General features: G+C 38.7%; 1 protein-coding gene across 5 annotated transcripts in view; it reads left to right on the forward strand.

Moving 5' to 3' along the window:
• The window catches only part of LOC124160746, a 526295-nt gene that overhangs the window by 413563 nt on the left and 85113 nt on the right, over positions 1 to 27619 (forward strand). For all 5 annotated transcript variants that reach the window (XM_046536753.1, XM_046536748.1, XM_046536750.1 and 2 more), the window contains exon 3: positions 7563 to 7592. In XM_046536753.1, coding sequence (XP_046392709.1) covers positions 7563 to 7592 — 30 coding nt within the window. The remainder of the gene's footprint in view (positions 1 to 7562; positions 7593 to 27619) is intronic.

The raw sequence follows: 27619 nt of genomic DNA on the forward strand, positions 1-27619 counted from the left end.
GCTTCGATGCTTTAGCACATGTGCGTTTTTTATCAATTAAAATGAGTATAATCTGAGGTATCGGACGAGATGGAGTGGAAGCGGAACATAATGAAGATGCAGGAGCAATTTCCACAATTTTAAATTTACTGGTACTACCGGTTTCGCTTTACAGCATCATCAGGTCCTATTAGTGCCTGATGATGCTTTAAAGCGAAGCCGGTAGTACCAATAAATTTAAAATTGTGGAAATTGCTCCTGCTTCTTCATTAATTAAAATGAGACCTCAACGGCTGTTTTTGTTATTTTTGCACCTTGGAGAATTCACAAGACTATTGAAACTTCTTATTTTCTCAGACAGTGGAGGGATTATGGACGAAATCATGTAAAATGATTACATTCTTCATTTTATGATTGCTTCAATTCATTAGTTATTTTACAAATGCGCGTCTCTCTGTTCGAAGAAGGGATTATGACACGCAAGTTTTTTGTGCGTGGGTGACCCAACTAAAACCCCCTTTAGATTTTATGCAATTGAGTTTTCTTTCCTCCTCGGATTCTGCGAATAAACTCTTCCTCCACCCATGCGAAATTCAGATCGGGTTAGAAACTCAACTCTGGGCAGATGCCAGAAACGGCAGAGCGTGAAGATCAAACTCGAGTATGGGGCGATAGCTTTCACTCCAAGCCGCTGAATACATTAGCGTGCCAGTTTTTCACCGCAGTGACGTCATCTCCTGTGGACTTGACGTCATTATTGGTCTTTGTCGTCACCATTTCCCGCCAAAAGTGGCTCTCCCGTTAAATTTTTTGGGTATCTCAGCGGTGGCTCAGATTTGAAAGTGTGTTTATAAACTCGTTTGAAATATCCTCCCACCTTTAGTGAACTTTTGCGTAGGCATAGTGTTTTAGACTCGCTTGTTCATTCACGGTCTTTAATACCCAAGTGGGTCAGGACCTCGGCCCAGCTATAGTGTGAAGGAAGTTCTTACTATGAGGCATTTGAATGGTTTCGATTCAACTGTACTGTGGATGCTCTATCGTCATGCATACACACGTACCTTATCCAAGGTGGTAAGCAGATGAAGTAAACTTGTTGCTGAATGGTAATGAACGGGAGTAAATTCTTTTACCGTACATTTTCTCCATCTTCACTCATTGTGAATCAGAATCATCTCTCCTAGGTGAATCTGAACGCTGACCTGATGAATAAACGTCAGTTATTATTCGATTTTCTCTGTACGTTGAGCATGCTCCTGAGAAAAATTTTCAAAATTTTGTTGTTGAATTTTATTAGCTTGACATACTGCTCAAAAATCATTCTAAAATATTCATTTTTTCTTGGACTGTTTTCCTTACAGTGGCTCTCCAAGTCTAAAGACCCACGACCGTATCATACAAATCTAATAAATTAAATTAAATTTATTAAAAACATGATTTTTCCCCGCAAAGCTAAAAGAAACGCGAAATTTTCTTTTTTTTTATTTCCTTTGCTTACTTAATAAGCTTTTCCTTTGATTCCTTAGCTAATAGGTTTTACAAAGTGCTCTAAAGATCCGTGGAATGTGTTCTCTGATGCTATTCTACCATTTCATTCCAGTCCTAACCTCCTGAATCGCTGGCTTAAAACTGATTAAAATTCCTACGCAATGCCCCCAATGAACCATTGCATCAACAGCCCTTACCTGCTTTCTCTCTTCATTTAAAGAATACCTACCATCTCAATTCCTCCACACGATTCACTGCACTCCATTTGCTAATTACGAAGTTGTCTCACCAAACACTCACTAGCATCCACTTTATTCTGAATTCCCGTCAGTTAAATGATACTCTAGTCTAAAAACAGTAAACTGATGTAAATTGGGAAGATGAGAAAAAAGTTGGCTTTGCGAAGTTGCGCGAATATTGAAGGACGTTAGCTAATCATCATTCAGAGGATATTACTATCGTGATATAGAGCTGACTGGGGGTGGGGAGCTGCGTCAAATCAATCAACATATTGTTGGCCAGTAAAGATGATGAATTGATAAATTAATGACTCATTTGTAATGTGAAATTGCTCTTTAAGTGCGAACGTACTTCAAAACATATTTGAAAAGTTTACCCTATTCACAATAATTGACATGGGAAAAATTTCTCAGGGCCGGCAATCGAACTACGAACCTTGGGTTTCTCAACTGGCCAAATAATCTCGGTAAGTTTTCCTAGGGATTCAATATTGGTTAGAGTAGCGGTCAGCGCAGCGATACAGGTCTACGTATCGGAATTTGTTCCCATAGGAACTGCTGTGAACTTTGTCGATTTTTACGCGGAAGATTTTCATTTATGTAATATTTAACAATAAAACCCATTAATATAAGTGAATATTAGCAATATAAGTACAGAGAGAATTTTTTTTTATTTGGTTTGGAGAATTTTTGAATACTGTTGATATAATGAATAATATACGTTGCAATTGTAAATATTCGAAGCCCCCTACGATACAATCAAATAAAATTCCTCAAAGAGCGAAATGGTCCAAGGAGAGAAACTGGCTCCCTTAAGGCCGTTTTTCACGGGGCACTTTCTTGCACAATCTGACGTGTGTATGAAGGTGCAGTCAAAATTGCGTCGTGAAAAGCGGTGAATTGCTATAACACATGCGAGAATGCGTGGACGTGAGATGACAAAATAGCCCCTGTTCTAATTTCGTTCATGAATTTGCGCAATTCCACGCCATTTTAGAAATTAATGCAGTTCTAACCTGCGCAATTCCGTGCCCTGTGTAAAACGGCCTTTGCTCTGTGTGGAAGCGTTCGCCTGTGGTCGGGTCCGGGTCGATCTCTACCCTCACCTATCCAAGCCAACTTTAGGTTTTAATTATTGATTAAGTGAGTTAGATAACACTTGAGGCCATTGTATTACCACCGCGTGATACAAGGATATCTAAAAATATAAGGATATCTAAAACTGCTATGGCGTCCCTGAATTTGAAACTTGTGTCCATCGAATAGAATGTCAACTCTCAAATTTTCAAATCCTTATCTAGGTCTCATAGTTGCTACAGCAACGATTAAAAAAGATGGCCCAAATAGATAACTTTATAATTCCTTGCATTTAATTTTGGTTAACCTCCTTTTAAAATTTGGCTGAGTGGTTCGTATTGTGAGAGGAGGAGACCAAAATTAATAACATTAGTGATTTCCTGTCCATATTCAATATGAGATACATTTTGTAGCCATTTTGGACAGATAAGCACGAATTAATTTTTAATCTTTTAAATATATATTATGGATTAAGTAAGAAAAATTGCATTTTTTAGATATATTTATTCCTGCACCACCGAAAACAGGGCAATGGGCCTTTTTTTCATCGGTGTTATAACTTAACAATGAAGCATCATCGTGATGGTAATGTGGCGGAGGCGTTGGTAATGTGTGTAATTGAGTGGAGGAGCGACGTCACGGCCGATCTCGGAGACGAAGTCGGAATGTGCAACGAGGCCGATAAAATCCTCGAGACACCGTTGGATTGGGACATCCCTTTAAAAAAAACCAAAGGCCCCACCCTTATTCATTAGAGAACTTTCATCCGAGAGCGAAAAATCTTTTCCTCGACGTAACGGAGACTCTGTTGCGAAGGACGGACCGGTGCCAAAGAAAAAGGTTGCTGTGGAATATCAAAATAGGAATGCATCGTGCCACATCAAACCTCCGTCGAACATAAGGTCTGTAATTGTACATCGGTCTCGGTGGCTGTGGGATAAAGTCCTTGACTACCAAGTAGAAGTCACGGGTTCGAGTGCTGGCCGGTTTTGTTGCCTCTAACCAGAGGATGGATGTTCGTGTACGCTTCGTTGTTAAGTTGTAAACACCGATGTAAAAGGCCAATTTTGCTGTTTTCGGTGGTGCAGGAATAAATATATTTAAAAAATGCAATTTTTCTTTCTGAATCTATCACGTATATTTAAAAGATTAATTATAAATCCGTGCTTATCACTCCAAAATGGATATACATATAATGAGTCAGTGCAAAATGTATCTCATATTGAATATGGACTGGAAATTACTACTGTTATTAATTTTGACCACCTCCTTTCACAATTCGGACCACTGAGCCAAATTTTAAAAGGAGGTTAATCAAAATTAAATGCAAGGCATTATAAAGTTATCTATTTGGACCATATTCTTTAATCGTTGCTGTAGCAACTATGAGACCTAAATACGGATTTGTAAATTTGAGGGTTTACAATCTGTTCGACGGGTACAAGTTTCCAATCCAGGGATGCCATAGCAGTTTTGGATACATTTTTAGATATCCTTGTATCACGCGGTGGTCCAGGGATAGGAGGTACCCCTTCTTTCCTGGATGTGTTAAATTTACACGCTAGTGCCTTGTTGTGATGTGTGCTCTTACAATCACCTTTCCCGACCAACCTCCGGGTTGAAACAATGTGTGAGCGCTTGTATGTAATTAGTGAATATAAATGTAGATTACACTTTTTCTCAGCAGTCTACAAAAATGTGCTCACTCAGTGGTTCAATTGAAAGATTGGGTTGATAGGTAAGGGTAGAGCTCACTAAGCCACCGGAGAGTGAATATCACGCCATCGGAGCAGGGAGGCCAGTTCCTTCCCTTGGGCCACCTTGTGTTTCGAGTCTTTCTTGGGAAGGCTTCACCCGGAAATTGTATCCTGGACCCTTTGGTCTGTAATAAATCACTGTACATTAATTAGAGTACAACACCCCTGTAAATCGTATAAAGTTTTTAGGTCGAGGAAATGGTTTTTCGCTCTCCGATGATAGTTCTCTAATGAATAAGGGTGGGATTTTTTTAAAGGGATGTCCCAATCCAACGGTGTCCCGAGAATTTTCTCATCGCAGACTCGACCTCGTTACACATTCCGACTTCGTCTCCGTCGACTCTCCGAGATCGGCCGTGATGTTGTTTCTCCATTCATTTGCACTCGTAACTAACGTCTCCTTCCTTTTACCACTATGATAATCATCTGATATCATGTCACAGCTTCATCAATGCCCAATACGAACGTTACCCATAAACACCGGTTATCTTCCGTAGTTGCACACTCAGTGATAAAACCCGAAAGTTGGCTTGATAGATGAGGGTAGAGATCAACCTGCACTCGACCACTGGCGGGCGATTCCACACACAGGCTAGTGGTCCAGTTCCTCTCCTTGGACCACCATACTATTCGAGGAATTTTATTTGATTATATTGCTGGGGGCTTCAAAAATTAAAATTGTAGCGAATATTATCAACTATATTAGTCAAATAAATATTCACTCTGTACATATTTTTTTCTAAAATTTACTTGTATTATTGTGCCTTTACTGTCAAATACTTTATTTATAATTATTTGATCTGTATGCGTTATAACTATAAATGGGTATCGCAAACTGGACATTAGAATTCACGCGCCTGCGTCTTGGTTCTGTGTGCGCTCTATCATCGCGTAGGCAAACCAACCACCATGTTGAAACCGTGAGGAAGTGAAAGAGTGTAAATTTGCTGGAAGTATTTTCGGCGTATACACGAGGAATAGTATATTAATATCATTGTTATTTTATTTTTTCACCATCAGTGATATTTATACGCACCAGCTCGCTATGCGTTGCCCCCCCGCGCGAAGGCCAAGAAACCGGAAGAAGGGCGTGGCCAGCGCTGCCGAAGACCGGAGCGGGGGAAAGTGACAACACACACACAAGCAGAGCCGTGAGGTCGCACCAAATGGACGATGTGGGTGGGGGGAAAAACGAAGCGGCGGGAGAACTCAACTCATTGACAGCGATATTGCGCCGTGTCCCTCGAAGCAATGCTCCGAAGCAACCGTGTCACCCTTCTAAGGCAGGAGATATGTCGGCGTGGATAGCCCCGCGTGTTTATCCTTCGCGCTCGCAATCGGGCGACACAGAACGGACATTAGATGGCGGGAAAACGGAAATAGAGGTGTAATAACTCACGCTCACCGCCACCAGGGGGGTATTGGCGCTGGAGGACTAATTGCCATGCATATATTCGCTCCGACATTCACTCGAACCACGCTCCTCGTTTAGATCGCTCGCGCGTAGTTTTTTTTTTTTAATCTGTAGTGGGTTTCTCATTAATTTTTTTCGTCCTAAGAATTTTTTTTTAATAGTGGCGGATCGCAAGAAAGTATCCGTTGTCGTGTAACAAGTGACAAGGTCCCTCTCTCGAGAGACAAAAGCTATCGAGGCTAACCGGTGCCCGCAGAAGAAACGATCCCATTCTGTACGGCAGCCCCCAGGAGTTCTTAAGAGATATCATTCGATCACTTCGTCCTTTAAGGCGTTCTAGATCTTATCTCTGTTGCGAATCCAGCCGTAGGGGCCACAGTACTCGGGTTTTTTCCCCTCACACTAGGGTTGATTTTCCCCTTCTAGTAATATCCGGATCACGTTTAGAAAAAAATCATCCTTCCGCTGAGCTGGCGTTACTTCCCACAGTCGGAAGTGGATTTCCTATTTTAGCTGAATAGCGTGGTGAGCTTTCAATTTCCTTTGATATATCGTAAATAAAAAGCCTATTTTTTCTGCCAAAGGTGAATAGCTTTTGAGAAAGCCCGTGGAAATTTGGAATCGCCTATTAGGAAAAATAAAAAACTTTGCTGTCTACAACGATCTTAGGAATTTTTTTAATTTTATTGCTATTTAGGTATGAGTATCTATTGTATTCATTTTTGCTGGTTTTATGCCGATATTTTAGCATAAAAACGTCTTTCTAATTCCCATTATCTGCGACCAGCTGTACCCGAGATAATATTAGAGCCGCTAAATTAAATGCTAGAAATTAGATCTATCTATTTGAACCATCTTCTTTGACTGTCGCAGTAGCAACGATGAGACCTAAAAACGAATTTGTAAATCTTAAGGACTTCAACTTCCTGCGAAGTTCATTTTTGATAGATAATTCAACCAGAAATTTTGTTTGTACAGCTTTTCAGCTACGTATAATGTATCCGTACATAAATTTAACGTAATAAATTGATATGAAGTTTAGTAATACTATGTATACATTCCTTTAAGTCGACGAGATTCCATGAGGTATTGATAGTTAGGAGGTTGGGTGTCATCAGGGCTGCATTAGTATGATACAGACTCCACTCACTACAAAGCCTGCTGGAACCATCGCCGTGGTATTTCCTGGTTTCAATTACAACATCTGCTAGAATATGGGCTCTGCGCGTAACTGAAGTATCGTAGTGCATACGAAGTGTTTTTAATTACTCAATTATGATTTGGAGGCTTCGACATTTTATAATGCTAATGTGTGAGTTTTTGATATATTTCCCTGAAATGCATGATTCTCAAGAAACCGCCGTAAACATTACTTAACCTTCGACAACTTCATGCTTGTGCTGCTGATTTTTCATGAGTTTCTAACTGTTGTTTCGCTAAAAATGTGAAGGTAGGTACTGAAAATAATATATTTATAATCAGCAGAAGCCATGCAAGTTGTCACTTATGAATTATTGTGGTCGCAAATGTTCATTAGACGTAGAAATATATTTAATCTTGATGCAAAGCCTTCATGCCCTTTAATGTTTTTCAATTTTCTTCTTTCAGATGACGAGCTATCGGACCTTCATCATGTTGGTAAGTTCATTTTCATTAATTTTTTCCACTTTATGGAAAACCTAAGTTTTGAGCATTACAATGAGTGCTGAGACCACCAAATACAAACCGGTTTTATTTCTTTGCTGTTTAAAATTTGGAGTCAGTGGCCAAGACAGGATTTCAGACTCTAATGGAACGAATTTCTATCATGAATTTTCATTTTTCCTTTCGTTCACCCTGAAAATTTTATTTATTATGTTAAAATTTAATAATTGTTATGATTCCCACGATATCATTTTTTTTTTCGTTTACAGCCAAATTTTGGAATCACTTTAATTTGAATTATTTGCACTGAATTCCTTTACGATATTTGATGCTCTTCTCAATTCAAATAGCTTGAATTCGAGTTATTTATCGAGTCGAATATCGAGAGATAGTTGAGTCGAATTGAAACGCATTTAAATGCTGTGTTTGTCCTTTACAGCATGACCGATCGATTTTCTCCCTTTTCCATGGTATTGTGCGGTGGAAAACGATTGTCATTTGTAGTGTTTAGCATAAGAGCGCATCAGCTCCCAAAGTCTAACTCTCGCCTGCAATCTGAGACCGTTACAATGTTCGACTGATCACTCTCGCTTGATGGCCCAAATTTAGTGATGTTTTATGCTTATAAATCCATTAAGCTATTTCCTTTAAATTCTCCGTGTATTTTGTTTGTTGCAAACCAAACATTCTTCTTTTTAACAGTTTCTTGACCACCCGAAATAACTTTTTGTCCAGATGCAAATTCAAAAATGTGTCAAGCAAATGTTCATAAGCCGTCAGGAGGACATTAATCAGCATGATTGCCTTCCTTGTAGCTTTGTTATTTACAAAGAATGAACAGCGATGTGTCTTTTTTAAATGGCACCCTATATTTTTTATTCGGCAATTCATTTCCTCTCCTATAACTCTCCTGTTCTCTAAATTCTCCATTTTCCCCCAAGTGCCGACAAGAGATAATGTATCTAAGCGGTTACATGAAAGAAAAACTTCAGTATCATTTGGCAAAATTATATCTTTATTTATCCGTTACATATCAATATGGCTTCTTCTTTTCGTTTTCCATGACCGAGGCAGCAACTCAACACAAAACACTAAAAAATCAAAAAGCAAATACAAAAAACAAAAAATGAACTTTAAAAAATGAAACTCATGAAAGGACGGAAACGTATATAAAAACATTCATAGAAGTGAGGTCGGTCATTAAAATTACGTGCGTCAGAGAGGATATCGTGTATCGTTTCGTTTTGTATCGTATCGAGAGCATATCGTTTCGTTTTTCGCGATCGCATGGATGTCACGAGAGATAGGCGGAAGACGGTGAAGTTCAAGGGGTGAATCAGCTTCGGTCGAGCCGGGGTCTTTGAATCTTTAAATAAAACCCGATATGGCGTCGTCATCGGAAAATTCCCTCTACTCTCGCAAGACTAGTCGATTCTGTAATATCTTGGCACCGCTGGAATGAAATTTAACCGTTAATAAATGTCCAATCTCGATATCGCATCACCCTATAAATGTCGCCTGGATGCTAGGCGAACGGAACCTGTGTTTCATCAAAAATAAACTGAATCATTTGAGCGTGTCTTTTCTATTGGGTCAAATAATATAGGATTCCTGATTTTGTGGTATTCAATATTTATTTAGTAGAGCACTGCTCATTTAATTTCTGGCATGAATAAATCCCCTGAAACCTTGAATTTGAATAGGTGGCCATGAAATAATGGTATTTACTTCCCGATACAAGTAGATAATTTCGAGAATATTAAAGACTAGAAAAGAAATTAAATACATTTTAGTTGGTTTTAGTCGTCGATTTCAAATGGTATTTGTGAATGCAAATGCTTTATGCAAATATAATACGTATTTTAAGATGAATATGGCTACAATTAATAGCAGCGGGCGTAACTTGGTGGAAATCGTTTATCGTAGGAGTTGAAGGAATAAAAACTTGGCTTTTTCCACATGGTGATATATTATGTCCGACCATGGTTTCGTTACGGCGCAAAATTATCAATTACCTACCCTGAAAATGTTACGCTGTAACAAACCCATGGTCGGATTCATAATCATCATATGCAAAAAGCCAAGTTTTTATTCCTTCAACTCCTACGAATATGGCTCCGTTTTTTTTCCTAATTTTTTTGGGTATCTACATTAGCAAGATTTTATGATGAAATCCACTCTGCTTCTTGGTATAACGTAAGGATGAAATGGTGTAAGAGAAATAGGAGAATAGTGCTTTCATTCGAAGTAGTGATGTTTGCTCATTATCTCATTATCGTTGTGTTAGGCTGTAAGTTTCATCACCCACCTCTCTTTTCAATGAATTTAAAACTATGAAAGTCATGTTGGTGGCATGAGAAGGATAGTTTCATATTTAATTCATTATCTTATGGAAAATAACTACTCCCTTTATATTTTGAGAAGTTATCATGGTTCTGTTAAGAAAATTTACGGCCGCTTCCGTCGCGTATGTATCCCTGGTAATAAGGGTGACGATATTTATGGAGGCTTTGCCTGGCATGCTGAGAGGAATGATCAACTTACTTTGACATATTTGGGAGTGTACTCTTCCAACTCTCATTCCCTTTGCAGTTGTAAATTTCATTTCCACGTCGACTCAAATGAATTGGTTGATTTTTAAGCTTCGCAGAGTGTCACAAACTAAGAATCGTGACCTTAGCAGATAGACGGCCTTGGCTACTTCCTCACCATTATTTCTTACTCGGCAAATGGAATCAATCGTAGGAAATTCTTGCGATCATTATAATCTTTGAACTACATTTAATTCTTTTAACTTGACATTTTGAGGTGACTCGCTTTAAATTTCTTTTCTAAGATAAAGATAATTGAAATATCGATTTTCGAAACGGCAAAAGTCGCTTTTGCATAAATGTCAGATGAAAAGATTTTCGTATATTTTGGGCTATTAAAGCCGTAGTTTCAAATTTTCCATTAATTGATTAACTAGTGCAGTAATAAATTTTTAGGGAAAAGGAGAAGTGATGGCTTTATTGGAATTTTAAAAATACAGAGAAAGTTGTTTGTTTCAAAACTTTGCCAAATGGACTTATGGTCTTCTGACAAACACGGCTTCAATTTTTACGTGTATTTTCCTCAGCGAAAAAGCGATTAATTTTGAGTCCTTTCAATAATTTTACGTTCAAGTGTCAGTAATCATAGTCTCTTTCTCGTCTTTGGCACTCTGTTCTTGCTCGTTCCCGACTATTCGTCCTTATCATCTCTCTTTATCGTTGTAGCTCCGTCTGTCTTCATGATTAGTCGGCGATTTCAATTGGTATTAGTGCATGCAAATGCTTTATACAAATGTAATACATATTTTACATGCAAACAAATATATAACATTTATTTTAAAATGTAATTTTCATGATATGATATAATAATATAATAATAATGTAATTTTAATACATATTTTTACAAACAAATGTATTACATATTTGAAAATGAATATGGAATAGATGCTATCTTAAACCATCTTTTTGGATCTTCTTTTCATCTTGCTGACAGAGTATCTTCTTAATCTTAGTCACCGAATATTTAGTATTAATAAGGCACATCACTAGGTCTCAATCTTTCGTATTTTGTCTTTCTTGCTGACCTATTACTGTCGGGGATCGGGTTGGTGTGGTGGCTAGAGTGTTGGCTTCCCACCCCGTGGTCTCAGGTTCAACTCCCGGCGGTGGCGGTGAATATTCAAGAGACTGCTCGATCCCCGCTTGAATGTTGTGAGGAGGACATTACAAGCGCAACACTCCGTCCGTCGGATGGAACGTTTACCCGTGGAACACCCGTCGCCTTTCGTTAAGAGCGCGTCAATGCCTACGCCGGGTTTCTCTCCACCCTTCCTTCCATACCCTTGTCTCATGGCGCAAATGACCTCAACTGTCTGTCGCCTCCTCCAAATGCTATTATTATTGGTGTAAATATTAGATTACAAACTTAAAATTTTCTGAGAAGATAGTTTAAAACCTTTTCACATTTATTCAGCGCAACAGTTTGTTAATGTCCCAGAATTTTCTCGAATTAAAGTTTTTATACATCTTGCCTTTTTTAAACATCTTTAAACATCAGCAACATCTTGTTCGGTGAAACCCATCCCGAAGTTTTCTCTGACACAATAGCTTTGTGGTGGAACTGGTTAACACGCCAGACCAGTGGCGGATACAGATGGGGGGCGCAGGGGGCGCGCGCCCCCCCCTCCCTTGCGGGTCCGCCCGTATTGCCGAACATTGCAAAACCACAATTGTAACTTTTTTGTATCATAAGATGGCATTATCTTTTACATGTTTACAATCATTTTAAATAAAATTTTCTTATACTTTGGCTGTGACTTGACTGTGATCTTTTATTACGATAAAAGTAAAGACAACTTTTGAGCCCCCCCCTTGAGTTTTTTCTGTATCCGCCACTGCGCCAGACCGGTAATCGGGAGATCCGGGTTCGAATCCCGGCTAAGTCAATTATTTTTTCATGGCGAACTTCATCCGCTGGTGTATTTTAAACATGATTTTAGAAAATGCTAGGGGTAAATTCTTCAATAAGCGGAGAGACAGATTTCTCAAGGCTACTGGTGCTACTCGCGACTCTCGGAGGATGGGCTGAAATCAAGTGTATTATGCGCCTAATTGACGAATCCTCGACCTCACCCCTCTTCATCCGCCGAGTGGCCTTAAGTTCGCTAATGCCCATAATGAACGAATCACGATTCGTCTAGATTCATCCGACCGAATCCAGTAAGTTCGCGAGTCCACGCGGTATTTTTTTAATGCCATCGCTGTTGCTATGTGGAATTTTCGCGGTTCGCCGTAGACGAACTCGGCGAACACGAATAGTGCTTCGCCAAACTCCAAATTATGGTTTTTTTTTAAATTTCAAAATATTTTTTCCAGAATACTTCTCTCTTCTCCGTCCATACCTCCTAGTATTTCCCCTGGTTATCATTGTTAATTTTTCGTTTACTTTCTCATATTTTTTTGACAATTTTCTGAGGCGAGCTTTATTTTCCGTTATTTGGCCTATTTTTTTGTATCTTAATGGATAGTTTATTTAATTAAAATTTGAAATATTGTCAATTTTCCGTTTTCTAATATTTTTATCGATTTTTTATGTGAGCCTTATTTTCCGTTATTTGGTCCATTTTTTGTATGGTAATGCAGAGTTTATTTTGTTGAAATTTAAAATATTGTCAATTTTTCGTTAAGTTTCTAATATTTTTTGTCAATTTTCTGTGGTGAGTTTTATTTTACGTGATTCGGCCTATTTTTTGTGTTATAAATCATAGTTTTTCATTTAAATTCATATCGAAGTATTTTCGGTAAAATTTTCACTGTGAAAATATTGCGTTCATTCTACGTGCGAGTCCGAATCCCTTCCTCTCTACCTCCGTGGCTTACCCAACATTCTTCCCTCTGGCACTGTTTCCAACTTCCAGGGGTGCAGACGTATAAAAAATATTGGGGGGCCCAAACCGGGGATCTTGCTCCGGGAAATTTTATAAGTAGTGAGTTTTAATTTTTGAAGCATTTTAGAAGAGTAATATGATCAACATTAGAACCCTGATAACTCTAATCTCGATATCTGGACACTCCGGGGAAAATAACACACATAACGAATTTTTCAGGGGGCTCGGGCTCCCTCAGGCCCCATGGAGTCGGCGCCACTGCCAACTTCGCCCTATACAAATTATAATTGGTGGATTGTTCTGAGGTGAATTTGTCGAGAACGCATCCCATAGGGGTAGGTTAATGCTCGTGGGCGGGGGTTTTTCTATTCTTTGCGGCCCATCTATTGAGGTCTCCTTTGTTTCTACGCTGTTACCTCAAAAAAAAAGGATGGCCCCAAGCCCCTCATTCCACAATTTTGGGATGCGGCTTCACCGATTTCTATGTGGCATTTAATTTTTTTTAGACACCCTGTTCAATTACAGTACAGGGTTATCATAATGTAATTTCTGGTTTCGGTAGCTCATTGGCAGATGTAGGTTTAGGATAAGGAGTAGGGATAGTTGGCATAGATTTTTCAGGGGCTGCGCGACCCCAGCTTGGGTGCCCTGAGGAGGACATTACAAGTGTAGCACTCCGTCCTTAGGATGGGACATTAATCCATGGTTTCCTGGCCGCCTTTCGTTTGGAGTCAGTAGCGGAAAAAAATCTCATGGGGGTGCAAAAGATATCTAGAGCTACCTTTACTTTTATCGTAATAAAAAAATTAATCAAGCCACGTGCGGAGTTGAAGTTGTATTTAAGCTACATTATACATTATGCGTGTATGAGCTAAGCTACATACACGCATACAAGACGGTACCATCTTACGATATAAAAAAGTTGCAATTGTGGTTCTACAATGTTCGGCAATGCGGGGAGCCCCACAAGGGGGGGAGCCCCCATCTGTATCCGCCACTGCTTGGAGTAGGCCACTGTCAACGCCGGGTTTCCCTGTTGCCGAGCGACTAAGAGGGCTCATTTTGAAATGTATTGAATATGTAGAAAAAAACTGTTTGAGACGACAAATTCGATAAATAAGAAAACGTGAACTGTAACTAATCCTGTTTTCATTTAGACCATATTCAAAACCTCACCTCAACCTTTTTTAATATCACTTTATTTACATCCATAGATATCAAATGCAATATTGGTGAAATAATTTTATCGCACATTATCCATGGATAGTTATGGGTAGCTTTTTCCATTTGGAATAGGAATCAACTCCGATAATGGTGGAATAATTTTATCGCACATTATTCATGAATAGTTACGTATTATTTTTCCATGTGGACTTGGGAGTTGAGCATTCGTCGCGAAGGGCAGAGTGGCTGAAATTAGCTCCCAACGTCTCCTTGATTACACAACGCCTTTAGGAGAGCCAGCGGAAATCTTTTGATGGCCCCATATACGTCTCCTTAAACCACACGCACATCTCCATTCGATCGAAGTCCCATGGGATGCGCTATCTTCAGACTTTTGAGATTTTTCCAGTGCAAACGAAAAAAAAACAAATGAAGGTTCCCCCGCGGAGGGCTCGTCTCTGCGTCGTTACGACGTGTCATCAACTCATACGAGCACGATCGCTCGCTTTATTCTCCCCCTTCCCCTCTTCCCCCTCAGTGGACTTTCAACTTTTCGCAAGCCGTCATCGCATTCGTCAAACCTACTGTGACATAGCAAGGGGCGAGAGAACAGTGACGTGATGTTAGAGAGACGGGTACAGCGGTGTCCCCTCTCCTAGAGTAAATATAGATTTGCGCGGGGGGAAATCTAATGAAGGTGGCGAAAGGGTCCGTGGGTGAGATATAGGCCGATCCATTTGTTTCCAATGCTGGACGCATTTCCGCTCGTCAATCGCCATATGTGCGTTCTTTCCATCGAGTGCATACACAGATGGGTACAGTCCTTCGTAAACTTCACTTCGATCATATTTATCTTTTATCTATCAATATGGATGCATAAAAGAGAATGTCTGTTTGTTTGTCCACAATGCATTTGCAAACGGCTGAACGGATCGCAACTCAAGTTTGTACGTAGGAGCATCTCATGCTCCCAAAACCCATAGTGCTACATCTTCCTGTGTCCGAGGCGTTCTTCGAGTCGTTTTCTCATTACCGTTTGTTACGCCACGCCATACAACCTCCGCGGTTGGACATCCTGCCGGATAGGCACAACTCTTGACATGATCAAAGAGAAAGCATTCTACAGTTAACAGTTTACAGTCCAGTGTCCCCGTTTTTGGCACTGATTTATATGCATTCATGAAAATTATATTTCGTATCTGTGATTTTTTTATAGCTTATTTTATGTAAATAAAGTATGGAAGTATTTTTTAAAGCGAATCGCATAACTTGTGTATACATTGGTCGATAATTAAAGAATTGCATCATTGGTTATGTTCATCACCTCTGTAGTGAGTATGCTGTTTATTCGATATTTTTCCCTTCACTCGCTCTCCAGTAACAAATGCTCATTTATTCAAAAGATATTCATTAATTCAAAAGATATATCACATTGTTAAACTTAGTTTTTTGGTCCAGTGAATATTTATTTTTCAAGCAATAACAAAATATTGTGGCGTGTTTCCATATGGAAACATGCTTAAAACATATTTAAAAGTTTTTTTTCCTGTTTTCGTTCATAATATCTCTTAATTAGTTGTAAAATAATTTGTATGTGCAAAAATAGTAAAAATCAGCTGGTAAGTTACTTTGGTCTTTAAAGGGTTAGTTATTAATCCTATCGGTACAAACCTTTTTGCAGTAGTATGCATTCACACGACGTTTTTGGTCTACGCAGGTACATACACAATAACGATTAATGTTGTGGAGCGGGGAATAATCTGATCCCGTACGCTGTATACTTAAGTACCTGAATCATTTTCTTCATTGCTTGCTGTTACATATGCTTTCCATCATCATACCTGCTTTGTTCCTTTACTTAAAAATCTTCCCATGTGATCATGAATTCCAAGTTCTAAGTTTCCTACGTCTCTGGGTACTATATTTCCCGAACAACGCCGGGTGGCCGGCTAGTACCTACACCAAAAAATCCACTTCCGACCACTGAATGACTGATTCATACAAATGTTTGGGTTGAACGAGACGAGATACGACAGAAAATCATTTAATCTACCCCCTCTAAAATCGTCTGAAACCTAGGTGAAGTTGCCGAAACACTAAAATTTCAATCTATTTCAGTGTTGCCAACTACCTCTATGCCTCTACTTCTTTGGGGCATTTGGAGGTCAAAACATCGATGGTAATGCGAAATTTGAACATCGCGGAGAAGTTTATTAATGGCAGCAAAGTCATTGTGGCAGCCATTAGTCCACACCTTGTTGCAGTCAAAAAGCCTGTGCCAAGAACTGTTTGGTATTCCTAGGATTTAATTTAAGCATGTTAAGGTGCGTTAACACTGTGTAACATATTATATAAACAAGTTACGTATAAAATGTTTTACAAAAAAGTTACGAACCCGTGTAACAAGTCACATGTAGCATTGTGTTGCAAAACAAAAATTCGTGTTATATAACAAGTCGTTGGTTTCGTAAATATTAACTGTGATAGCATGCAGTGGGAAAATGTGTAACATGTTACAGAAAAGAGGCGAGGCGTATGGTGGGGATAGCCAGTTGACGGGTGAATCTGTAACATGTTATTTCTGCATTTTTGGCTCCGCTGGACTCTTGTTATAAAACAAATGTAACTTGTTACATATAATATGTTTATATAAAGTGTTACACAGTTTAAACGTACCTTTAGATATCAGCAAAAAAACACGATCCTTGAGGAATTAACGGCAGAGAAAATTGCAGGATCTGGCATAGTGACCAGAAAAGGTCGCACGCACTCCCCAGCGAGAGAAGGCGAGAAGGGAAACATGTGCGCCCCTCTTTACTCCTCATAATTGAAGCAGTGTGCCCCAATATCAACTCGGATCACTCAGAGTAACTCACTCAGTGATTCAGCCTGCACGTTAGTTTGGATAGGTTAGTGTAGAGCTCACCCCATACTAGCCAGGTGTGAATATCACACATTCAGGTTAGGGAGACGCAGTTCCTTTCCCCGGGCACGAAGCCTCCCCCCTTTAGCCATATTACTTAAGCCGATATCTCGGCATAATGAATTTATTCATTATTTCTCAAAAACAAATATTTGGTAGGAGAAGTATTAAACTGTCGATCGAAGCTTTTGATCTTTTAATATATGAGAGCTTCTGTAAGTCATCCGATATAGTGCTTAGTTATTATACCAAAATTTTAGTGATAACACAACGTCCTATCCCAGGTTCTACGAAAACCATGTCGCAAAATGAAGTAGATTTAATTTTTATGTACTGAAACTAGCTATGATAAAATAGTCTCCCGCTGGCAACTGTACCATATTACTTCAAGGAATTGTGTGTCCTATTATCGTTTCAGTGGCGCGTCGCTCTTGCATTGCATTCGTAGGAAAGATTGCATTTAGTGTACCTGCTTATTTTTTTATTAATGTCGATATTGACATGTTCTCTATGTCCGTTTAATTGCATTGCCAGTCTCTGTCTTTCATTTTTTTCGTGCAACATCGGGATGTAGTCGATATAATTTTATTTTTATCTCGAAAAATCCAATTCTTGGAACAATTAGAACTGATATCATCTCTCAAGATATGCCTACTCATGGTAACATATGGATTCGATTGCGGGTGATTATAAGCTTAAAGCTATATTGCATTCACTTAAAGGACAGAATTATATGGATTGTATTTTTTTACGAAGACACTCCGCTAATATAACTGTGAATACCATTTCGATGGATTTAGGAGTGTCAGCTTCCCACCCGGCGGGCTCGGGTTCAAATCCCGGCAGTGGCTGAGAATTTTCAAAGACTGCCCGATCCCTGGTTGAGTGTTGTGTGGAGGACATTTCAAGCGCAACACTCCGTCCGTCGGATGGGACGTTAAGCCGTGGTCCCCTTGGCGCCTTTCGTTAAGAGCAGGCTAATGCCGACGCAGGGTTTCTCTCCACCCTTCCTTCCATACCCTACCCTCATGGCGCAAATGACCTCAGCTGTCGGTCGCCTCCTCCAAATACCATACACCATACCATACTCGATGGATTTAGCTCAGAGAGATGTGTGGTTATTTAAAAGTATTTATTGTCATATTTTTATTTCGCCTTCGCCCGCAAGTAGGAAACCAGTATCTTCAGGAACAAATGAAACGGGGTATAACCTAGTAAGTACAGATGGGTATGGTTATTAACCTCCCTTAGGTGTCGTTGTCGCATTCAGTCATTTTGGGATCTATAGATTCAAACATGGATTCTATGTTACGGGTCATTGATGATCTACGATACTTATAGAGATAAGGAATTTTCTTGCCTATGATTTTAGTTTCAAAATTGTTACTTTGTTTTCGACCTGAAGGCGTTGTTAGCAGCGACAGCTAAACTTTTTTCCGTCTCATAGCAGCCAACGCGATTGTACCCGGAAGATGGAGAAATTTGAATCTCAACGCCGCGGAAACCTTCGTAGTCACATTTTTACTTCTTTTATATTTATTCTCTGGAAGTTATTTAATTCAAGTGCGTTAAGTGTTTTCCCTGAAACTCGTTCCGCAAGCTAACTGCGTGATATTGTTGAGATTTTTCTAGTAGGTACTCATATTTAAGGAGCTCCACTGTATTGAGTATTGATGTGGGATAAAATGTATGGGATGAGCAAAAGAGAGCGAGGCCAAATGTTATACTCACGGACATCGATTCAAGATAAAAAAGAACCATTCTTCAATTCGATCAGCCCGAAATGGGACACGTTGGATACTGTTATGGTTTTACTGTTAGCATCATTAGACACGGCATTACCGCCTTTATACGCTATGCGTAATACTGGTAATTAGGTAGTTATCTTACAGTAGCGGTAAACCAGGCCCCCGGGGAAATCCACAGTTGATACAGTATCACCGTGCTTTGATAGCCGTATCTGTCAGCGAACCACGTGCCCATTCCATGGTTTCATATCTTCCACATTTTTCACTTAAGACAACTGGTGATATATTTTTTTAACACGGCAATAGTTCTTCAATATTGTGCGTGTCACTGATCTCTACTGCCATTTACTCAAATAATAATTATTTTTCGGGTCCTAACCACGCCGCTCCAAAAAACGATCAGTTAATCTAAATTTCTATGTACTGCCATTATTTTTTTTCTAAAATAACGTGGTCCCCCGCCGACAATCGCAGAGGACGTTTACCTTTTCAAATTATTTTGTAAGCGACTTGACTTTTCGCGGTAATAAATGCGAGAATGCGGTTTAATGTGAAATAAAATCTGTGCGTAATATAATTGCTTCTTTCCCGCAAAATCTCCACGTAAACCTTACTATCTCATAAAATAATGTATCTAAAGGAACTACCATATAGTAGCGTGGTGGTCATTTTATTTCGTTGTCAAATGTGAGAAGTATGTACTACGGAAAATTACATGCCAAAATTCATTTAATAGTGTTGACTGATGAAGTTTGGAATCTGAATTTTTATGGAAGCTATTGTTTGACCTCAGTGTTTATAATTGCCGATTTCAGAAAATAATTAGGGAGAATATACTAATCAGTAAAAATAATTTCGTTTATAAATTCATCAGCTATCGTAAGAATATGAGGTCCCTAATTAACTTACTCCTTTATTCATTGAAATAATGGTAGGGTTTAAACGGTTCTAATTTTTTTAGTCTGTTAAGAGCTTGTCTTTTTGCCACGCTTTCATTGGTGACTCAAGTCCCATTTGACGCATTTATTTTTCAGGAAATTTAATTTAATTTCTTTATCAATAATATTCAAAGTGACTATTACGATGTACTCTTATGCACTTACTTTTTATTAGCTCTGCATAGACCGGTAGTTGGTGTGTTGAAGGCTTTTGATAGAAACCCAGATGCTTAGATCTTTTTCCGTTCCATTTTTCCAAACCCATGTGTAATCTGCTCGGCTATTTCAGACAATAGCATAAAATAGAAGGCGTAATGTACCTATTCAATCTTCGTCCTGACTTAAAATTATTACTATATAAAAATTAAAATACAAAAAACTTCGATTATCTTATAGCAACCGATGTGGCTAACCGTTATTTTAATTAAGTTTGTAGCTCTTGTGGAATATCATGCAATGCTAAAATAAGTAAAATATATCTATCATTTATGCTTGAAACTGGAATGTAATGTAGATTTTGCCGTACAGTTTTATTCATATAAATTCTCGTTGGCTTCATAAAATTAATTGTTCATTCAATAGTTACCTTATTTCAGCACAAATCTTGAAATGCGAATCAGCTGCTGACTACAAATAGCCATTGTCGTATGTAAGTAATAGAATTGAATACGATGCATTTGGTGCATCGCATTGATCTATGAATGAACTTGATCTTGATCATTGATCTCTTACCCTTGAAGTGGCTATAAAAGCAGATTAGTTGCTCGATGCAACTAAAATATCCCCACTGAGATAACACAAGATGCAATGGAGGGTGATAAAGATTATATTTTTTTATGAGTGCTCCCCTGCGATGCGTAGACCGCGTAATCTGTTCGATACTGCGCTCTATAATATTCTCAGAAATCCTTTATAATCCTTCGATGCCCATGATGATGTCTCATGCTTAGATCAAGTTTAATTTCCAGGTGTATATAAAAGGATGTTGTTCGTGAAGGAGTTGAGTCGTGATTTACGATGCTCTGGGTGTTAGCTATCCCCTTCTCTCCTGTTCACTTGTGATCAGGAGAGAAGTGGATATTCTTGCGTAGAATTCATTCATGCGTGATCGCTAGCTCTTCCGGTGTGAGTGTGGATTACCCAAATGCGTGCATATAATATTTTCGAGACGCACTGGTAGCTTTCCTGTTACGGCACCTTTCCGATTAGTCATATAGCTGTATCGTAATCATCGCAATGTGAATGACTCTATGTCCAAGTCGTCAGCAATGGTTTTTTTAGTACTGCGTCTCTCCGATGGCTGCCCTTTTTATTGAGTCCTTCTTTTCCATTTTCTCATTAATGTTATTCCATTTATTTAATATTAAATCAGTAAAATGGTGTATAATTCTTTAAAAAATTAAAATGCAATTTTGTCAACTATTCAGTTTAATTAAATGCCATAATCAGGGCATGAAATGGAAATGGATGCATAATGTTTATGCATCAACATAATAAAGGGTCGTAACAATGTTGTATTCACTAATATAATCAAAAAAAGAGACAAATTCTTTTGTAAATTAACTGAAAATAAGAAGCTAGAAGTTTGACGTGTCAAAATAACTCCAAAATATTTATTTTTATTCATTCCATTTTATTCGTTTTTTTTCTGTTGAATACGTTTATTTCCTTATCCGTACTCATGACTCTCACTTTTTTAATGAAATGTTTCTTTCTTTGGCAACTTTGTTTTCAAGTTTCGAAGAATTCAGCAGCTAGGTTCACGAATTTCTATGAGACCGTTCAACCGTAGTATTGTCATAATTGATAGATCGCCAATGCATGATTTCTTCTTTCCGTCAATCTTAAAATAAGTTAATCTTATAAAGCTAAATACCTGTTTCGGTGTGGTCTGTATAAGGGTAAGGAAAACGAGGGACCGTGCTTCGATCCTCGATCTATGTATTTATAATACATATATCATAATATCATATATACCTTTCTTAACGCTACAAAAATACTACACATTAAAGAAAAGTGAAAAAGAAAAAAGTATTTATGTAACGTAATTACGTGGTAACTCTGTAAGTACGAGAAGAATCCTTGGTTGTGTCCTTCAAGCATTTATAGTGAACCTCACATATTGTTATTGTGTAAATTTTATTTTCCATTGCGGAAATAAATTGAAAATGTCATCCAGAAGATATTATTTATGTAACTTAACGCGTCGTGCGCTGATTAAATTCATTGGAAAGTAAACCTCCAGTGAGAAGTTTAAATTTTGCGCCACTTCGTGCCGCTAATCATGTGTGTCATGTAAGGTTACGGAGAACATTTTAAGCAGCCCCAATACCTTAAGTAGCTTAAAATCTTCAAGTCAATGACATATCGTTTCTACTTAAGTAAACTCTTGTCCTCGTTTAGCATGATTTGATGAAGGCGATTGGTGAGTTGAAATCGTTTGACTGATCGGTCCGAGAGCTCTCTGAAATTTTCGCCGGACACACAATTGCCATTCCCCTCAATCCGGCAATCAGGAGGTCAACGAGCAGTAATTGGAATGCTAGACGTCCACCCGCCAGTCACAGAGACATCTCCACATGTCGTATCGAAGAAGGCGTCCATTCATTTCGGGGGGCGCGACCTATGGATTCTTATCGCTCTTAGGCGGAGGTCGTCGCCGCCTAAGACCCGAAAGTTCTCGTGGTGGTTTTTCCCTGGGAAGATGTTTTCCCCAGCTGTTTTTTGTGGTGGGCTTGGCGGCCTAGTGGTTGGATCGCTTGCCTGCGTGCCGAAGATCCTAGATTCAAATCTCGCATGAAGTCTTCGGACATCCCCAAACTAAAACCAGTAAATGGGTAAACTTAATATGCGTAAAAACTTCTTATATCTGTACTGGTATTAAGTGATGAGGAATAGTTTAAGCGGTTTTTTTAAATCTGGCATGTTACCAAGTGTACGGGAAGATATTTCCAAAATGTTTACACTCAAAATTTTCACTCTAAAGTAACACATATTAAGTTGGACGTTGGTGCGAAGGAGGTAGATGACGAGGATTGATATTTTTGTGGTACCCCGGCCAACCATTTACTCATTATCTCATATATGTCACTCTTTATTCTTCCGTAGTGTTTGGAAATGTAACAGTGTAATTTTTTAACTATGAAAGAGCATTTATGCCATAACTGTAACAAATGTTGAGCCTAGAGTCCGAGGCATTAGGCTCCTGAAATAAATACTATTTTATCCCACTAAATGCGAGAATGCCATGGCCTGGGAAAGGTATTGGTCCTCCTATCCTGAATGTAAAATTCACACGCCTTGGCAACCCTAATTATCTATCTCTCTTTTTACGATATTTTTCTTTTCACAAACAGATTTCAGATTCACGTCATCAATTTTTTTCTCTTTTTTTATCCATATTAATTGCAAAGCAACGATTCCAAGCCTAGATAGAGGCACCAGACCTGAAAGACATAGGTCAGAATTGTAGAAGAGTTGATTCTTTAGGCAGTGTACAGATTGTCGGGTTAGTGAGATTGTAATCCCTAAGTTCTGAAATGAGCGTAGGTACTTCGGCATATAGCTCCTGCGAATGATACCTTGGAAATATGTCGGTATTGACTTGTCATAACCAAGGAACTCGAAAACATGGCGGTGAAGCTTCGATCTGTTACCCTTTCGCTTGCAGTTAATTCGACGGCGCCACTGCTAGTAGCGGCCAGGAGTTAAGTCTCATAGTTAGCAGTGGTATCTCGTTGTGTGACTTTCGCCTTTAACCATTATGGAAGTGGTCTTTCATCAGTTGACAATCGTCTCGCATGCTTTAAGTGTGATTTTATTTTATTAATTGGTTCAGTTACGTATTACTGCCATGTATTCCCTCTTGAAAAAGGTATATCGATGATTGGTAGCGCCGCGAATGGCTATTTTTGAAATCTGATTTCAGTGCGCGCGGAGCGACAAAAATTCGAGCGGCGGACTTCAGAATCATCTAATGTGGTCATAACAAGGAGGTTGTAGATATCTGAAGGCGCTGTTTCCGAGTTTTTAGCGTGGTCAAAGTTCCGCCATCTTGGTTTGACAATTTTTGGGCTTAAGTCTCCTCCTGATATTTTGAGGTGGCTAAGTTTTGTTTTGAAAATGCACTACAATAATTGAAAAAAGCTACCATAATTACTGGTATGTAGCCGGTGATTATCATCGGACTTTTCCCATCATTCGCAATACTTCTATTAACCTGAAAACTCTGTGTCCTATTAGCCACTTTACTGGTGAGGATATCCTTGAAAATATCCTTTTGTACTCTAATCGTTGGATTTCCATAGCCAATAATAAAATAAATACCAATATAAGTGCAGGAAAATGACTACACTTGTAAACCTTTGGTCATAACCGTTCGGGAGTTATCATGGTTTTTCCCATGGGAACATGTCTCTCCAAGTACACTGGCTCGTGGGCGTCCCCTGTTCACTTAAGAGGAAGAAGAAGTCGATTCGGGAGGCGATTGGTTAGAAGTGACTGACCTTCGGTGTCCCTGTTTTAGGTGTCGGACCAAAAATCCTCGAAAATTTCCCAGAAACGATTTGATGGGAAATGGGGGCGTGATTTGGTTTTCCGCCGGATCAAACGAGACATTTCGTCCTCGTAAAGACAATGATCAGGAAAAGAGGAATGAGCATTAGTTATTGTAACTCATCATCTTTTGCATACAATGCTTCCTCTAGGCTTAGGGTTGAAGCCGCTCTGGAAAAAATGGAATTATAAGATACATGGCGGTGAATTCTTCTCGGGTTTCCATCCGGGTGAGCTCCATCTCCATCGCTGCCGACGTTTCGATAGAATCCTTTTCTATCCGATGTTCATCGGCCCTGATGACGATAGAAAAGGATTCTATCGAAACGTCGGCAGCGATGGAGATGGAGCTCACCCGGATGGAAACCCGAGAAGAATTCACCGCCATCATACGCCGGGAAAAAGTGAAATCTTATATAAGATACATTTCCATGGAGTACTTAAGAAGCATTCTCGGAGTCTCCCCTTCCTTCAAGCACTTTTCATATTAAATTCATAATAAGTCCCAACCCTTTCATTCTATCTAATTATGCTTTTCTCTTCCTTCCTCTCCCTCGTTTACCAAATAATTTTCCCTCTAACGCCGTATTCTGAGTATAAGCGGGGTAATATTATTTTATGGGACTTAGAAGTGCGCATCAAATCACAAAAGAGAAAAATGAGTTGCGCGATTTCGACCTCGAGGAATAATAGTACGTAGAATAATCTTATCCCATCACTTTATGCGCCTCGCATTGAAAGCACTTACTGCTGTCGAACTGGGAGCCTTGAGGTGGCGTGGAGCGATTTCATCTCACCAGTCCTTTCCGCTTCAATGGGTCGCAGCGTATTTTGGTGACGTTGGAGACCGAGTCCCCGACGTCATCGCTTCAGACTCCTGGGCACCCTCTGCTCTGGCCTGCGCACAAGGCCGATGAGGGCCAAGGCCGCGACGAAATTTATTTCTAAATGAACACGCGGTTGCAAGCGGTGCGCATCAAGTATTAGTATATGCCTCGCATGAATGGAGGGGAAATTCTGATACGTCAACACGGCGATCTTTTCTGCCTTCTCGATCGAGCAATCATAAATTTCATGACGCAATTTCATTGTGTTTCGGCGAGCATTGTATATACATTTGACGTTTACTTCGTGTATATGATCAATATAGTGTTGAAAAGAGCTGTAGACGCAAATCGTTTCCAGGTTTTAAAATGAAGGGATTGGAAGGCAATACTTGTAATTCCGATGAAAATTTATATATTTTAGCTGTATTTTGAAAATTCCCCCAAAGGGCTGTTGAAGAATCGATCTCAAAATTCATGAATATAAAAATATTGCATTTTTATTCCCTGAATATCAACGTGGATGTGTTTATTTGATCATTTTCAACAACCAAATGGATAATCAACTTTCAGATAAACTGATTTTGTAGTTTATCTGAAAATTTGAAAGTTTTTAGATATTTTCTTTTCGATTTTATCTAAAAATTTGAGAGTTTATCAGAAAAGTGAAACGACTGTTTCTGCCAAGATACGAGTACTTAAGAACACTTAAGCTGGAGATTCGCCAAAAATATGCATTGAACGCATTTATTGGCGCGACAGAACGGAAAAGCTCCACCCTAAGCAAAAATAATTTTCGTACCTCCTGGTATTAGCAATATATTAGGTATTGCGACCCTTATGAAAGGATTAGAGACATAAAATTGTTTCGGATTCAACCTAATTCTCACACATTAGGAGCTTTATAAGCATTTGATTCTAATATTACATGCAAAAACCCTATTGTTAAATCCTCTGATTTTTTCGTGAGTGGTTTTACATTTAAGCTCTTGATTTTCATAATCAATGGGAGGCCGGATGGATTTTAATCCGTGAGTATTTTTCCAATCTTGGATCTGATCGGTCCCATTTGCTATCCCATTGTATTTGAGGTCCATATTAACGTTTTTCTTTTAATACTGAAGATACAGACAAATGTTTTAAAAGGTCTGGCTTGCTATCAATGCTTGAAAAATGTTAAGATGATAATGTAAGTTCTGAACGAGTTATTCCTCGATAAAGAAATACGAGTAATCATTTATGCATTTAAATAACTATTAATTTTTACGATTCATTAAACTTGGGATAATTATTTTCCGTCAGTACCATTTATGCTTTACTTTTGTTGTCATAATTAAGAATTATCAATATCATCCGATTTGTACAACTTGATGCAACTTCTTTATTTCTATTTTTCCGAGAATCATAAAGTTGGTGCCCTAGTTGTTGATGTTCTGTATAAATTTAGTTTCTTTTAAATGATTGTTTTACATTGTGAAATTATAGTGATAATAATTGCGTTGGATTTCAGCGTGCCATGTACTCATCTTGGGAATTTGATATATTTGATAAGACGTGATACCACTGTCGGTATAAAGTTGCCTCAGTATTTCCAGTACCTTTTGCACACCTGCGAAGCTATTATGCTTCGTGATTCGGGTAACGTTTGTATTTCGTCCTTCTCCGTATTGCGGCAGCGATAACGATATTTTTCCCTATCACCTGCCTCTCCAAAACTTCACTTAATCGCGTCACAAATCATTAACTGATGCGTCGTATTTTTGTCAGAGGATGACGCCGAGTGTCGTAGACTGGTTAGATGATGGCATTGGTCATGCGAGTGTGACCGTTTCAGGTTTCGTTGGCAAATCATACTCGTAAACGGTAACGCTAGAAATGATGACGCAGAAGCCAGTTCAAAAACTGAGCAAAATGTATGCATGAACTACCAGACCGGTGCGTTGTGGACAAACGTGAAGAAATAATTTGACACGTCACATAGTGATCCGATGCAAGTGAAGCTTAAATAAAAGTGACACTTGCTATTTTCTTATTTTTCCCATGCTTACCTCGCGCTATGAGTAAAAAGAATCGAAGCAATTACTTTTTCCTACTAAATATGATAAAATTAGATGGGGTAGTGAAATTTATTATTTTGAACTACCTTTTTGCGTTTTGCTGTCAATTATATCTTCAATAATAATAATATCTTCAAGTACCGCATAATTTTTCTATGGTAAAGTTATCATTCTGAATTATTGCAGAAAAATTTTAATAGCAACGAAAAAATGAAAATATTTCTCTTTAATTATTTCCGAGTGTCTTTCGCTTCCCGAAGGTATTTTATATCAATGAACAATTCATTAAAATAAGTTTTCAATGCCAATTTACCATCATGTAATTAGTGAAAACTTTGAAATGAATAGTGGAGGCTGAAACATTGTGGAAATCCATTGAAAAATCATGGAAGAA

The sequence above is a fragment of the Ischnura elegans genome, chromosome 6, assembly GCF_921293095.1.
Source record: "Ischnura elegans chromosome 6, ioIscEleg1.1, whole genome shotgun sequence".
Taxonomy (NCBI): domain Eukaryota; kingdom Metazoa; phylum Arthropoda; class Insecta; order Odonata; family Coenagrionidae; genus Ischnura; species Ischnura elegans.